The following is a 15,207-nucleotide window of genomic DNA, read 5'->3' as shown; positions in this document are numbered from 1 at the left end:
AAGTGCTGCAGGTGTGTAGGTAGATCTTTGTCCACACTGTAACTTAAGCTACAGTTCCCAGACAACAAAAGCCACTTTTTCTCCCCATTAGTACATTTAGAACCTCCCCCACCACTCCCAAAAGGAGTACCACCAGATTAAATGGGGGACGATTAAACAGTTGTCTTGACAAGACCATAGGGGACATATGAGGGAGCTACCTCAACAACCCTTCCCCCCATGTTTAACTTACTTTAAAATACTACCATCCTGTCTGTATGTACACTCTTCCCTACCCCATCTCACCAATAATGTGTTTACAAACAACCCAAACTTACAGTACATGGGAGGGGATGCTAAAACATGGGAGCATTGACACAGCAGCTTTAGACAACCTGGTACCACTCAGATTATAGTGCTGAGAAGCACCACTCCCTTTTAACTTGTTTTTACAAATCCAACTTTGCTACTGAAAGAAGCAGTAAGTAGGCCTCATTAAATCCACTTGTTTAAACTTTTATTTTTAAAAAAGAAAGATTGAAACAGATGTAAATGAAGGTCCTGACAACCACAGAGCCATGTGGTTTTCTTGGTAGAATACAGGAGTGGTTTAGCATTGCCTTCTCCCACCCCCGTATGTGATCATCCGCCTCCAGTACCTTCCTATATCGCTGCTGCCCGATATAGGAGACTACAAATGTATTTACTAGGCACAGTCTGGGAAGCACACCAGTGGGGATTTGAACTAACAGCCTCTTGCTCCTTAGGCAAGGTGCTTCCCTGCTGTGACACTGCAGCTGATGTAGAAGGTGCTTTATCATCTATGGTGCTCAAAAGCAATATTGCTAATCCTGAAAATTCTAAACCAGGAGTCTGCTCACTCCATTGCTTTTTAAGCCTTTAAGAAAGTAAATTCTGTGTTACATGCAGTAGTGGCTGATGGGCATTGGGGGGGAGGGCAGGAGAGAACCTGGTCACAGAGGCAGAAGCCTACCACCCCACTTTCCTCCATGCCAACGGGCTTAGGTATTTACCCAAGCCTGCCAGCATTGAGAAAAACAGAAGGGGGGCAGAAAAGCAGAATAAAAATGAGAAAACAAAAGGTTTTTTTCGGGGGGTGGGAGAAAGCAAATAAGCCAGGGCAAAAAACAATCAAAAAGCAGAAAGAGGTTCAGAGGGGAGAAAGCAGGGATTGCATCCCCTTCCCCCACCCACCAGCAGTCAAGCACCCCTCCAGAGCAGGAAGCTTCTTACCTATAATATATTAAATAATAATACCACCCCTCATTCCCTGTCTGCAACTTCCTCTTTTGTTCTTACTGGCTGAAACAGCTGATACTCAAGCTGCTCTAGCCAATCTGATTTCCAGGGGGCTCCTCCTGGCACTTCCCTCAAGAAGAACAATTTTAACTGGTTATTTTAGTTCTTCCTAGGGGCAGTGCCAGGAGGAGCCCACTAGGAATCAGATCAGCTGGAGCAGTTTGAGTAGCAGCTGTTCCAGCCAGTAACACCAAAATAAAAAGCTATAGGCAGGGAAGGAGAGGCTGGAAGAAGCTCCCTCTGAAGGTTTCCCTGTCTGCTGGTAAATCTGCTCCTTTATTAGCATCTTCATTTTTGTTGGGGGGAGGGGCACTGGTCCTCCTGACTAGCCACCGCTGGTTACGTGTGAATTACAATGTTTTTTAGAATGACAGGAAAATATTGAGTTTACAGACTGAGACACATGCCCCATACATGATGCCTAGCTGCATAAAATATGGCAAACTCCTAATTGTCACATTTAATTCTGCATCTCAAAATAAAATACTGAATTATAGTTTTAAGGTTGTATTTTTATTTAAAAGCATGAAGAATAAGTTTATTATGTTCCAATGCAGGTAATTAAGCCTATCAGCTGCAGATAAGATGTTCAAATAGACACGATTATAGTTGTGGTTGGCTTTTTCTTTTTTTACAAAAATTCAAACTGTTCTCAGTTGTTTAGTGGATCGGTTATAAAGTAAGACTACTTAGGTCATTTAGAGTAGTCGTTCATAGAACAAGAGATATGCTTGTGAATTCAGCACTCTGGATACAGGCACAGCTTGCACATGGGTATCACTAATGTGAAACCACTGTCCTTTGGATGATTCTGTTTCTGAAGCTGCCAAACAAAAAGTACAAAGCATTTGTGTTTCATTATTAAGTTCTTTCCAGCTTACAGGAATATACTGTTGCATTTCAAAATCTGGGGTAAAGAATGCCATGTCTACTTACTTTGTTGAATCTTTCCATGCAGAACAAGATCAGAAAGTTGGTTGTTAGTAGCTCTTGTCTTCACATAGGCAGTGTAGTGGCCAGATCTCATAGTGCCACTATGTTCAACAACACCATATAAAGAGTACAATACTTTTGAACTTCCCTCTGCAACATTCTGTGGAGTGGGGGCAGGGGATGGAAGAGAAAACACACACCATAACTCCAGAATACTTACAAGTAACTTGAAGTTTTTTAAAAAATAGAAAAAGCTTAGATTTAATTCTGTACCTGCATGCAGTATCATTTTCAGTAGTCTGAACTTGAATAATTTACTTTTAAGGAAATTACAGTATATTTACTTGTAAATACTCTTAATTACTAGAGAGAATGTATATGTTGAAAATACAGCAAACACACAATGTGCAAAGCACAGTTAGTAGTCCAAACAAAATACACAAACAGATTTTAATAATATATACCTATAGTGAAAAATAATTTTGCTATCTTTAAGGTGCCAGAAGACCCCTTCTGCTGAAACAAATTAACAAGGCTCCCTCTCTAAATCTAAAAAGCCGATAAATCACAATTTATTCTAAAAGCCAGAATACTGGGGATTTGCAGACTCATTCAACACCTTTAGTTTTACTCCAATGTTTAGGAGAAAGGAAGAACAAACCTTTCATGGAAATACCTGGGTAGGGGTGTGCATGAAACTGGGTTGCTTGGTTTGGTTTGAATCTGAACCAGACTCAAACTGAACTGGGCATGTTCTGTTTTGTGCCCCAAACAAACTTTCTGGCTTGGCTCAAATTTGAGCTGGTTCAGGGGTTCTAAAGTTAAAATAATAAAACAACCCTGGGTCTAGCAGCCTCGGGGGTGGGTGGGTGTTGTCACGGTCATGGGGTGTGTGTGTCTCCATTTCCCTCTCCCCGCTGGTCTCCCCCCAGTTTAAGGGTTGTTTCAGCCAGTTTTGGGGTCATTCTGGCCCTGTCTGCGGTGGCAATTTTGGAGGCTGCCGTGCATGCGCCCTGGCCATTTCCAGGCCTGAGTCATGACTCAGGCACACTGACAGGGCATATATGTGGCAGCCTCCAAAATGGCCACTGCCACTGGACAAAAGGCCAGAATGCCCCCCAAATGGGCTGAAACAGCCCTTAGAAGCTGGCAGGGGGAGAGGGGAAATAGTACAGACCCCACTGAGGTAATGGCAGCACCCCCTAGGCTGGTGGTGAGTATTTTAAAAATATTTTAAACTTTAGAACCCCTGAACCAGCCCCGAGCTGGAGCAGGGGGCTTGGCTCGAGGGTGAGCCCTTGAGCCAGACCGGTTTGATGGTGAACCGGCTCAACCTTGAGCCAGTTCACACATCTCTACACCTGAGCATTAATGGAAATTGGGGAGGAGACGGGTATCAGAGAACAGATGCCTTGGAAGTAAAATAAAATAGAGTACTTGAGTATAAGGTGAGGCACTGAGTAAGAAGGAACTGAACTGCTAGCAAAGAGGAATCTACCATGGTGGGAAAAAGAAAGGCGCGGGCATCTGGGAAGTAAATAAAGTGGGGAAAGGGAGTAGGTTCTAATGGCCAAAAGGAGTCTGTGTGGGTGGGCGGGCAGAATAATGCATGGATGGAAAGGAAGCAACACCTTTTTCCTGAAAGAAGCAAAAGGGAAGCTCTCCCCACCAGCCACAAGGAAGTTTTTCACTCAGCACCTCTGAAGATGTCAGGAGGAGAGCAAAAGGAGTCAGAGAGCATGGGCTAAGGGTACGGGATACAGCAATCTTGAGAAGGCCAGGTCCGATCTGTACCTGGATGTGTGACCATCTAGCAACCCAAAGTATGCTGCTTTGAGTTTCATGATGGAAGAAAGGCAGGACTTAAGTTCTATTAAAAAAAATAAAAGATAGCCTCTCACCCATTCTGCTTCAGATGTTCTTGGAGTCCAGTATGTGGACAAACAGTGCTGGGAAGGGACACACACACACTCTCTCTCTCTCTCTGCCCCCACACACCCTCCTGCTGCTGGTGGGCATGAAGTCTCCCAATGTCTCAGGAGAGCAAGTGGTGGCAACAGCTCGTTTTGCCCATCCCCAGGCTCCAAACCTGCTTTAAGGCTGCCGTCCACTTGTGAGGCAGTGGGGAGACAAATTTCTGCCCAGCCCCTCAGGCGTATAGAACTGCTGCAGCAAGTACAACAAGCACATGATTGCTGCTGAGTGCAGCACCTCCTGCCTCCCGACAGGAGTTCCCTTCTTCCTCTATCACTACTTGAAGTGGCTGCCAGCCTAAAGCAGGCTGGGGAGGGAACGGCCAGGAGCTGCCACGGCTTTTTCTCAAGAGGCTTAATGGTAAAGGGCTGTTCTCTAGGTCTGGGACCTGGCAACCCACCACAGTAGAAGCAGCGTCCCAATGGATGTGTCAGCCACAGTAGGCGTGGAAGAGGTGGGTAACAATAATTGGAATCCAAGAGCAAAATTAATGATGCTACATGTAAATGTATAATCTGTACATAATGTGTTTTTAAAGAACTTCCATATGAGAAACGGCCTATTGAAAAAAACGACCACTTCCATATACCTTGCACTTAACTGAACAGAAAGGAGCCAAGTCCATTATTTCGGGAAATTTTATGTGCTTGTTCACTTTTTGGAGGTTATATCCAGCCTGGGAAGGAACCAGAGAAAGTTATATAAATGAAAAACCATAACATGGCAGGACCTAATGCCCTTAAATATCAGAAAGAGCTATGCAAGACAACAGGTCTCAGTTATTTCTTTTGCAGAGTAAATATTATGTGGCGAAAAAGTCATAGTATTTTCTCATGACTGGCCAGTAATGGGTTTACTGAACCATACTAAAGTTAGGGCTGTCCTCAATACTTTATTCAATGTAAGCAAATGCTGCTTCCCAGGAAGTAATACATCCATTATCTGCAAGGTTTTAAAATTTACTTTACAGAGGTAGTTATACCTGTTGAAATCTTTTTAAATGCAGAGTTAAAATTGGAGGAGCAAGAGAAACAAGCATTTGTTTTTTGGCATTTGTGTATACACGTTTCTTGGCATCTGGAGGAAACAAAAAAAAGAAAAAAGAAAGAAAAACATAATGTTAGCTATTCAAGAACAGCCACTGAGAAATTGTTCTATTCTGGTCTGAAGCGGACCACAAAATTATCGATTTCAGTTAGAATTCACCAAATTTAAGCAGTTCAAGTACAACTAATGGGCACATGCTTTTCTCTTTCAAAGAATTCAGTAAGACTTCAACACATTACCTTTACTTTTGCTAGACTCCACCTTCTGTTAGCCTGAAAACCCTCACCAATTTATGCCATTCTCTTTCAAAGAGAAGTAACTCATTAAAGACTATACAATGTACTGTACTCCTATAAAAGACCAAAGGCCAGTTCACATATACTCTAGGACACAAGGTACACTCCTGCTTCTTCATTCACAGAAACAATGCAGCTTGTGAACTAGTAGCTTGTAGATCTGAGAGCTTGTTCTGTGACAACATTTTTTACTTGTTCCAGTAAGATGGACATACAGGAACAGAATATTACAAGCAGTTCTCACCCACAGCAATTTTAAACTTTGCTGTGTATTTTGAGATGAAACTTCAGCCAAGCATAACAGATGAACAGGGGAGTAATGGCAGGAGAGAAGGCATGCCCTCAACTCCTGCCTGTGGCTTCCAGTGGCATCTGGTGGGCCACTGTGCGAAACAGGATGCTGGACTAGATGGGCCTTGAGCCTGATCCAGCAGGGCTGTTCTTATGTACGATATCAGTGGAGGCTGAAGACCTCTGTGTGCCTGAGGCAGGGCACCAAATGCCATGCCCGACTGGAATGCAAACCCCCTCCTCTTCCTCCCTCTCTCTTTTTTTTAAAGAGGGGGTCAAGAGGGCATTTTGCTGCCTCATTTTGCTTACTGGTGCCCTAGTACTCTGCTACCTGAAGCGACTGCCTCACCTTGCCTTATGGAAGGCCCACCCTTGAACATAACACGTAACACTCAACAAAGTTCTGCTGAGCACTGCATGTATATCTCCTGATGCTTTAAATTGATATCTATGGGATTTTCTTCTGTGGCCTTTGCTAGACCAAAATTATTCACCATATCATACAGCACAATATTATGTTTTACCCAAATGTTTTGGGAGAGGACAGAAGAAATGCCTAGAAAAAATGGCCCCAGACAACAGGCACTGCTTGAGAAGCTGGAGGTCCAGTCATATGGCAAGGCAAACTTTAACCACATCCTACCTACCTTACTCCACTTAAATAAATACATATTTATAATTGATGGTTATATTTGATGGTTGTGATAAGATTTGCCTCACCAAATGACCTATACAAATTCTATACTAAAGCACAAAAATAGGCTTCCAGAGATTAGGTCCATTCCGATTTGCCATATAATTATTACAGTTTCCAGATTTACATCTTCAGCTATTGGTATACTAACTAGATTGGAAACTTTAACTTCCAAGGCTTACTTAGCACAATGCTACATCAAAATCTCATACTTCTTTCTCTACTCCACTAAAGCAAGTGCTCTATGAAATGACATATTCTAGGGTGGTCTGCAAGAAAAGATTTAAGGTTGTTTTTAAAGGGAAAGACTTAGCCTACTTTTTTCAGCAGTCTTTGGTCCACAAAGTTGCCTTCGTGTGCACACATCACACAGCAGTTTATTGTTCTCACAAAGTTTCTCGTTACGAGTGAATTGATATAAGCAATGAATTATTGAACCTTCTTCTGCATTAAGGGCTTCCCTATTTGCAAGTGTACAAAAAGCTGTTTCTGGGTCTTCATTCACTACTTCATAGATTTTTGCTTCAGAGTTATAAAGTTCATTCAAGTTGTCCACTTCATCATCATCTGGTTCTGCATCAAAGGGTAATTTGAAGTCACTAGTCATATCTTCATCTTCCTCAACACTAACTTCTTTGAGAGACAGATGATCAAACTTATTGATACATTCTATAGTAGGAACCAAGCCTTCTGGGGTGGTTTCACTGTTTGCGTCTTCTTGATTGAAGCCATTCATAGTGGCTTCATTGTTTGCCTCTTGGTCAGAACTTTCTGTATTTTCATAGTGTTTTTCTGGATTTTGTACCTCAGTTGTCATTACTTGCCCATCTAGATTATCTTTTTGATCCATACAATGCTCTTCACATTGGTTTAACTCCTCTTGTTTTAGGCCAGTAACCTCAGAAATACTTTCTACTGTTTCATTACTGCAATTGAGATCTGTTTTTTCTGTGGTAGAGGTATCTGTTAGATGGATCACCTTTTCTTGAAATTTTTGCTGGCGACGCTGATTCTGTGAAATGAAATACACAATAAGTTAAGGAGGAATATAGAACATACACTGCCTAGAGATTTCTATATTAGACGGTATATAAATTCAAAAATAAATAAATAAAATATTAATGTGTGCTGTACAGAGAATAAAATCACAATGTTTATACTATATAAACAGAATTATAAGCAATATGAGCAGCCGCTTGACAGAAACAATATAACTGAAGAAATACAAGGTATATGAAAGTAACAATGTCCTATTAAGTATTGCAAATTACACTTATAAGCATTTACAATTAAAAAGAAATAGAAAGTGAAAGCTAGAATAGAGCAGAAGCCCCACCAATATGGTTTAGAGACGAAAAATGTTGGTTACTTCTAAGGTTTAAAGAGCTAATATACAGATTACATTTTAGAAAGGGAAAAGTTAAACATAGTTTTTGGTGCAGTGGTACACCATCCTATGTGACTGGAAGGAGTTTCTGCTGATGGCGTACCACTACACTAAAAGTCTGGATGCTGCCCACTGAAGCTGTAAGAACAATGAATATATTTTTCCAAACTTTAATAAGGAATCAGGTTTTAGAATTAATAATTAGCGAAGTCTATTGATGCTTCTGAATGAAGCATCACTCTAGGAAAAGCAACAGAGGTGAAGTTGAGAACTGTAATAGTCTAAATAATTGATTTAATTATATTAATCCACTGAGGCTGGGCTTGGGGGAGGAGGGAAAAAAGCAGAAAATATTCAGAAAATATTAGCAAAATTGCTTTAAGCTTTTCTTTGGCCCACAATGCTAAATTTCTACCTTGCAACTTGGAAGGGGAAAAAAGACACTTCATGAATTTCACTCATTGGCCAACACGTCCCTGAGGGTCCTAAAACTCTGAAGGACATGTTTTTGGAAGGCACAGAAGGAAAGGGAGGGGAAATTGCTGAAAATTGCCTCCCTACTCCATGTGGGTGCGGAAGCATTCCCTGCATGCAATTCCTGGCTTGAATATGCCAACATGTAAACTGCAACTTTTGGAAGTTCTCATGATTTAGTTGTTCAACCAAGGGTCATCACAATGGTAGAGACAAGCAATAGATGTACAGTAATTCATGGAACAATTATCCTATAAGAATAGATAATCCATTAATCAGCGGATCTCTTGGATCTCTCTTGCCTTGGCAATGGAGAGCCATCCCCTCTCAGCAAAAGGGCTTCATTTGCCTTCAGTGAAGTTGTCATGTAACCACACTGGACAGCCTATGGTTGCACAGCACCATCATGTTTTCCACACAGCCCTTGATTGTCTAGTATTATGCAGTGAGAACACCTTGTGAGTGAAAAGCAGGTTATTCCAGTGAGTCAATCAGGGAACAGGGAGACTACTGGCTAGGTATCTGGAAGCATCAGGCTTGGAGGTCGAGGTGTGAGGAGGCAAAGCCCAAGTAGGCTACCACAGCTAGAGATTCACCACACCTGAGGAGAGAGGGTGAGGCCTAGCCTAATCCCAGCTCACTGCTCCTATTTAAGCAGGGAGAAGCACAGAACTGCAGGGGAGAGGAGGCAGTGTGGTGGATGGTGCTGGATACCTCCTGCAGCAGGAATTTGCTGGGATTCTGAGAAGAGGAAAGCAAGTCCCACCCAGTAGAGTCCCTCCTCTATTCATAAGTAGAACAATGTGTGACTTTACTTGCTGTAAACTCTGAATTCAGAGTTCACAGCAATTAAGGTCACACACATTGAAACAGGCTAAAATCTTTTTTTTAATTATAAAAATTAAATCATAAACCCCACTGGCTTGGGGCTCCTGGAGGAAGTTGTGGCCATACCTGCCTTGCACCCAAACCCATTTTGGTGGACAGGCACCCCCAAGGGGGCAGTTGGGGCATCCTCAAATCCCCATTATTCCCTATGGGAAAAATGCAAACAATTGAAAAATCTTCCCAAAAAATCATCTAAAATCACAGGAGTGTCCAATTGCTTTGGAGTTTGATGGCACCCTGAGTTTGTGCCCCTAGGTGCTCTGCATAGGGAATAATGGGCGAGTTCGAGTCCGCATTATACCCTATGGAGAATCAGTTCGAGTTGGTTCAAATTCAAACTGAACCAAGGGGGGCGGGGTTCGAGCATAACCAAAACCAAACCTACCCAGCCTGTTTCGAATTGGGTTCAAATTTGAACCAAACGGGTCAAACCGGTTTTGTGCACATCCCTACCTTCTTTAAAGCAACGTTAGAGGAGTATCTGCTGTGTCAGGTCATGCTCTGTTCTGCCATGCCATCCCATCCCTCCCATCTGTCTCTCCTGGGCCTTTTGACATTGAACTCTCCCCCGCCCTTCACCATGCAGGAATAAAGAGGTCGCACCTTTTCATTTAAAAAACAAAAAACAAAAAACCCCACTCCAAAACCTAAGCAGAAAGAGATGAGACCAATAGTGGTAAATGAGCACAAAAACATCTACTCTTTCAGTGGATGAGTAGATGTTAGTTTTTTTCACACCTTTCCTCACCCCACGCCACCCCACTTCAAAAGACCACGTTTTGCATTCAAAAAACTCAAACTTCACAAAATTTGATGAAGCAGAAATAGAAACACCTCAACCTGTTTCACATTACTCATGCTTAGTACAGGTGAACCTTGTTATCTGTGGATTCCACATCCGCAGATTCGCTTATCTGCAGTCGGGGAACAGACACCCGACCTTGGCATATGCAAAAAAAGAAGGAAAAAACAACATGCAAATCTCACATATCCACAGGTTGGAGGTGGCCAGAAATGACTGCGAAGAGAGGTCATTTTCTGGTCGCCATTTTCTTTGATGGAGCCACAAAATGGCTCCCATCTTTGTAAAAAAATATTTTTAAAAGGGTGAGGAACACTGATTTCCGGTTGATTTGGTAGCACAGCACGATTCAGGGGGAGCAGCAGAGCATGGCAAGAAGCAATCCCTGCATGAAATTCGGCTGATTTTTGGCCAACCAGGAACCTAACCCCCACGATCCCATAGGATTCCATTACTCAATATTCACGGTTTATATATCCGTGGCTGCAGCCCCCACAAATATCGAGGTTCTCCTGTACTGTGTTGCTTTACATTTCCCCACCCTCCCCATTACCAACCTTTGCTTGCCTTTTGGCCACTTTCTTTGCCTTTTTCTGGAGGTGCTTACTTGTACCAGGAGCCTCATCTCTCTCCTTCAAATAACTGTCATTTTCCATGTTATCATCATCTTCCATCTCCTTTTCCTGTATCTTTTTAATATTTTTATCATTTGTTTTTTTCTTACCATCCTTTAAGATAAAATTACAGTTCAGAAATGGGTATGTAAAATCATTCCTAATATTCTATAGTTTAAGATAGGTTTCATACTGGCATATCAAAAGGCATAAAAGAACTACTCCCAGATGAACAAATCAAATATTATCCAGGACATTTTATTATTCATAATAGTTTGATGGCAAATAGTGAATTTTTCTCTAGTTGACATTTAAACGATCAGCTCTGCTTCATTCAGAGCACAACTCAACATCTAAAGCTTTCTTTCATAAGCTGTCTCATGAAAATATCTTATTCTGCAGTAACCACTGCACTGCCATACAAGAGGGGCTGGGGGAAGGGAAGACAGTAAGCTTGGGTAGGGCTCTGTGTATTTGCCTCTGCCCCACTCCCTCCAGGTGTGTACCATCGCTGCTGCTGCTGCTGCTGCTGCTATAAAAACTACCCACATGGCAGGACAAACTCTGGATCAGGTTTTTGCCAGTCAGGGAATAAATGATCTGGAGGTGGAGGATGAGATAACTCCCTTGTCATGGACAGATCACCATCTGGTGATGCCACACATCTCCACACATTTCTGCCCGCCATGCACATCCGACCGGCATAGAGAATTAATTATATAGATTAAACAGGAACAGTCATTGCCACAATTCCCTTCAATGTTTTCCACTCTGACATTGCTGGTGGAAGGGAAAAAATCAGTGATCCTTCTTCCCCTCATATGCACAGAGAACTTCAGTCTCAGCCAATAAAACTCTACAAAAGAAGCTTAAAGCAGAGTCCATACAACAAGGTTAATCTTTGTTTGTTAAAGCTGCATCTTGCCCTTTTTCTAATGAGCCTTCTAGAAGGTACACCATCACTCAGTTTTCTCCAAAGGGGGTTGACCAAGCAAGCTCTTACTAGTCACTATTTTATTTGATTTGATTAGGAGAAATATTTCATTTCTTGCTCCTTTCAGAATCTAAATAAAAAAGCCTAGATTTCACTGGTGGACAATGTAAAACAAAAAGCAAACTCTTTTAGGCTTACCTGTTCATTTAAGACAGGGAGTGACAAATCAAGGAATGACTCGTGCACTAAAGAAACCTGAAACAAAGATTTTTTTAAAAACCAATTACTACAATGAGCCTGATTAAATAAAACTTAGAACCAATATATGTAAAATTCAATTTACTAAGTAACAGCCAGAACATTCAGCAGCTTCTGAAAAAATTATGGGTGTGTGCATGCACGCACGCAAGAGAGAATGAATTCAAATTAGCCATCTGAAGACGAGATCATAAAGCAACATACAAATGGAGACTGGCCTACTATGGCACTTTCTATCCTTCTGGCTGAATGTTGGCACAATAGTCATTTAGATAAATAAGTAAAAGCCAATTGGTGGAAGTAATGCCACAAATATTCCACATCAGCATTCTATCTTAATGCCTGGAATGTGATCGATGCATTGGATTACTCAGCAAAAGCTAAGAAAATAGACATAAAGAAGGAACTAGTATAGTGGGATTCCATTTTGTCAGTCATCAGCCTAATCATCCAGGATCCCTGCTTCCATAGGTATAGAGGGACTGCCACTTGAACAAGAATGCTGAAGATGTGGCAACTGCACGGACATGACTCCTGGAGTGTCACTGTTAAGGGGAAAGACCAGCAGGCCCCATCCCACTTTCATTGTTCAGTGAAGAAAATAGCTTGAGAAGAGAGGTACAGACTTTCAGAATGCCAGATTCTATGCCCAAGAACAACTGCAGAAGATACACAGCCTTGCCACTGTAGTGGCTGGGATTCAAAGTTGTTCAAAAAACCCTCCAAAGACAGCAACAGAAAAGCCTTGGGTGGCAAGCACCCACTTTGTTGTGCTTGCCACAAAATAAACACAGCTTTATAAGATTCGGTCAGCCAAGGAAGCCTACTTACTGTTTGGCACTCGTCACACATGATTGTACTTGTTAATTCTCCACCAAAAATACGGTCCACAAAGCTATGAGTCATCTTTCTCTTTTCATATTCTGAAATGTTTAGACAATATATTTGCATTTATTTTCCTTTCAGTTCCAGATAAGCCATGGGCCATAACAGAAATATTAAAGCAATAAGATGTCTACCTAAACCTAGTTATTTTATTACTATAGGATAAATACCATTTTAAATAACCACTTATAAAAAAAAATTAGGTACCAACCACATTTTTAGGTAAGCATTTTATTGCTTTATTATGACTCTACTTTGAGTAGGATAAGGAAAATGTAAATCCCCCTCAGAGAGCAGAATGGCATTGAGAAGTAGTTTCCAACACCACTGGAGCATTTTGCATATCTGGCATATGTTTATCTTTCTTCAATTTGTAGGTTAAAATCCAAAGAGCTACTTTAGGCTTGCCCAAGGACTTCTTCATGTCCGCTGAGATTTAGAAAGAGGGGGGAAAACAAAAAACCATACAAGCTATATTTAAGTTGGTCTTGTGGAAGCAAGCATGAATTGTCCCCTTTGCTAAGCAGGGTCTGCCCTGATTTGCATTTGGGTGGGTAATGGAGCATTGGTTTCACTTACCGTGAAGGCTTCTTCTGGTTGTTGAGGCCAGGGACATCTCTATGGGTTATCCCCTTCCAGGAGCTCCGAGGCAGGACAGACTTAATTAGATAAAAAGAAAGATACGCCTTCCTGAGCCCGAGGGGGATAACCTCTTCCCAGTGCTTTCAGGCCGAGAAAGCAGAAGAATACCTTGCAGCCGGAAAAGAAATTGTAGTAAGCAGGCACAGACTGGACAAGAGCGACAGGTATGGGTCAGGACCAGGTCCCCAATACTACACTAGACCAAGGAAAAGAAACAGAGGCCAGCAGTAGGTCAGAGCGCCAAGTAGCTGGGTGGGCCGAGATGTCCCTGGCCTCAGCAACCAGAAGAAGCCTTCATGGTAAGTGAAACCAATGCTCCATTCTCGGTTGCTGGAGGACAGGGACTTCTCTATGGGACATACCACAGCTGGCCAACTCGGACGGGAGCGCTCTGGCCTAGTGTCGAGGGAGAACCTGTTGAAGCACCTGCTTCCCGAAGAAAGCCCGGGCCGTGGCATAGTTGTCAATCTTGTAGTGCCTGGTAAACGTAGACGGAGAAGCCCAAGTCACAGTGGTGCAAATTTCGTCGACCGATGCGTTCATGGAGAAGTCTGCTGAGGTTGCTGCAGCTCTCGTTGAGTGGGCGAGGATGGAAGTGGGAGGTCTGATATGCTGAGCGTTATACGCCAGCGTGATGCACACCTTTATCCATCTTTCTATAGTTGTAGAGGATACAGCTGAGCCCATGGATCGAGGGTGAAATGATATACACACAGTGTCCAAGAGCCTGAAGGAGACTGAACGGTTGATGTAGACTTTAAGGCACCGCCGAACATCCAGCTTGTGCCACCACTTTTCAGAAGGATGGGCCCAACGAGGATAGAAGGTAGGCAAGAAGACGTCTTGTGCGAGATGAGAAGGAGACGCCACCTTCGGATGTATGAATGGGTTAGGGATCAGATGGATTGCGTCCTGTAGGAAAATGCAGAATGATTTGTTTATGGACAAGGCCCGAAGTTCAGAAACCCACCTGGTGGATGTGATTGCTACGAGAAAAGCCAGTTTGAACAAGACCCTGATGGGAATGGTCCATATGGGCTCAAATGGATGTGATTGGAGAGCGCGGAGGATGACATGCAGGTACCAGGTGGGAAACCTGTGAACCGTAGGAGGGGAGAGGAGCGAGGCGCCCCTCAGGAAGTGACGAAGATGCAGATGAGACTGGGTGACTTGTGTGGTTTCTCTAAAGGTCAGTGGAACTAGTGACACCACCTGTCTATTCAGGGTATTTGGTTGGAGACCCTTCTCCAGCCCCTCTTGCAGGAAAAGAAGATGCTGTAGGGTGGTGGACCCCTGCAGGATAGAATGTTGAGCCATCCAGCGCAGAAATGTTCTCCAGGTGTACTGGTAGATTCTTTCTGTTGAAGCATGGCACGATGCTAACACTGTGTTCAACACACTCCCGGAATATCCCTGCCGACTGAGGAGGCGCCATTTAGTTTCCAGATGGCAAGATGCAGCCAGGTCGGGTTGGGATGCAGAATGGGTCCCTGGGAGAGTAGGTCGTGGTCCGCAGGAAGTTCCCAAGGAGGTATGACAGATAGGTGAAGTAGTTCTGGAAATCAGGGTCACCGTGGCCAGAATGGGCTACGAGAAGGACCTCGCCTTGAGGGAGGCGGATTCTACATAGGACCCTGGCTAGGAGAGGAGTTGGGGGGGAAGGCGTAAAGCAGGCCCCTTTGCCACTGGACTGACATGGTGTCGGTCGCGGTTGCGCCCTGACAGGGGAATCTTGACATGTACCTGGGAAGCTTTGCGTTGGGAGGCGCTGCAAATAGGTCCATCACCG

At 43.0% G+C, this 15,207-nt stretch overlaps 1 protein-coding gene across 3 annotated transcripts in view; it reads right to left on the bottom strand.

Moving 5' to 3' along the window:
• Window positions 1–474: 474 nt before the first annotated feature.
• Window positions 475–15,207, bottom strand: part of USP16 (ubiquitin specific peptidase 16) — a 50,886-nt gene continuing 36,153 nt past the window's right edge. For all 3 annotated transcript variants that reach the window (XM_053309510.1, XM_053309509.1, XM_053309512.1), the window contains 8 exons: window positions 12,723–12,814; window positions 11,832–11,888; window positions 10,643–10,813; window positions 6,853–7,546; window positions 5,189–5,283; window positions 4,796–4,882; window positions 2,236–2,392; window positions 475–2,122 (listed from right to left, as the gene is read on the bottom strand). In XM_053309510.1, the coding sequence (XP_053165485.1) occupies window positions 1,998–2,122; window positions 2,236–2,392; window positions 4,796–4,882; window positions 5,189–5,283; window positions 6,853–7,546; window positions 10,643–10,813; window positions 11,832–11,888; window positions 12,723–12,814 (1,478 nt within the window). In that variant the 3' untranslated portion in view covers window positions 475–1,997. The remainder of the gene's footprint in view (window positions 2,123–2,235; window positions 2,393–4,795; window positions 4,883–5,188; window positions 5,284–6,852; window positions 7,547–10,642; window positions 10,814–11,831; window positions 11,889–12,722; window positions 12,815–15,207) is intronic.

The sequence above is a fragment of the Hemicordylus capensis genome, chromosome 3 (genome assembly GCF_027244095.1).
Source record: "Hemicordylus capensis ecotype Gifberg chromosome 3, rHemCap1.1.pri, whole genome shotgun sequence".
Lineage (NCBI taxonomy): Eukaryota > Metazoa > Chordata > Lepidosauria > Squamata > Cordylidae > Hemicordylus > Hemicordylus capensis.
Note: the sequence above shows the minus strand (reverse complement) of the source record. Positions and strands in the feature narration are given on the sequence as shown.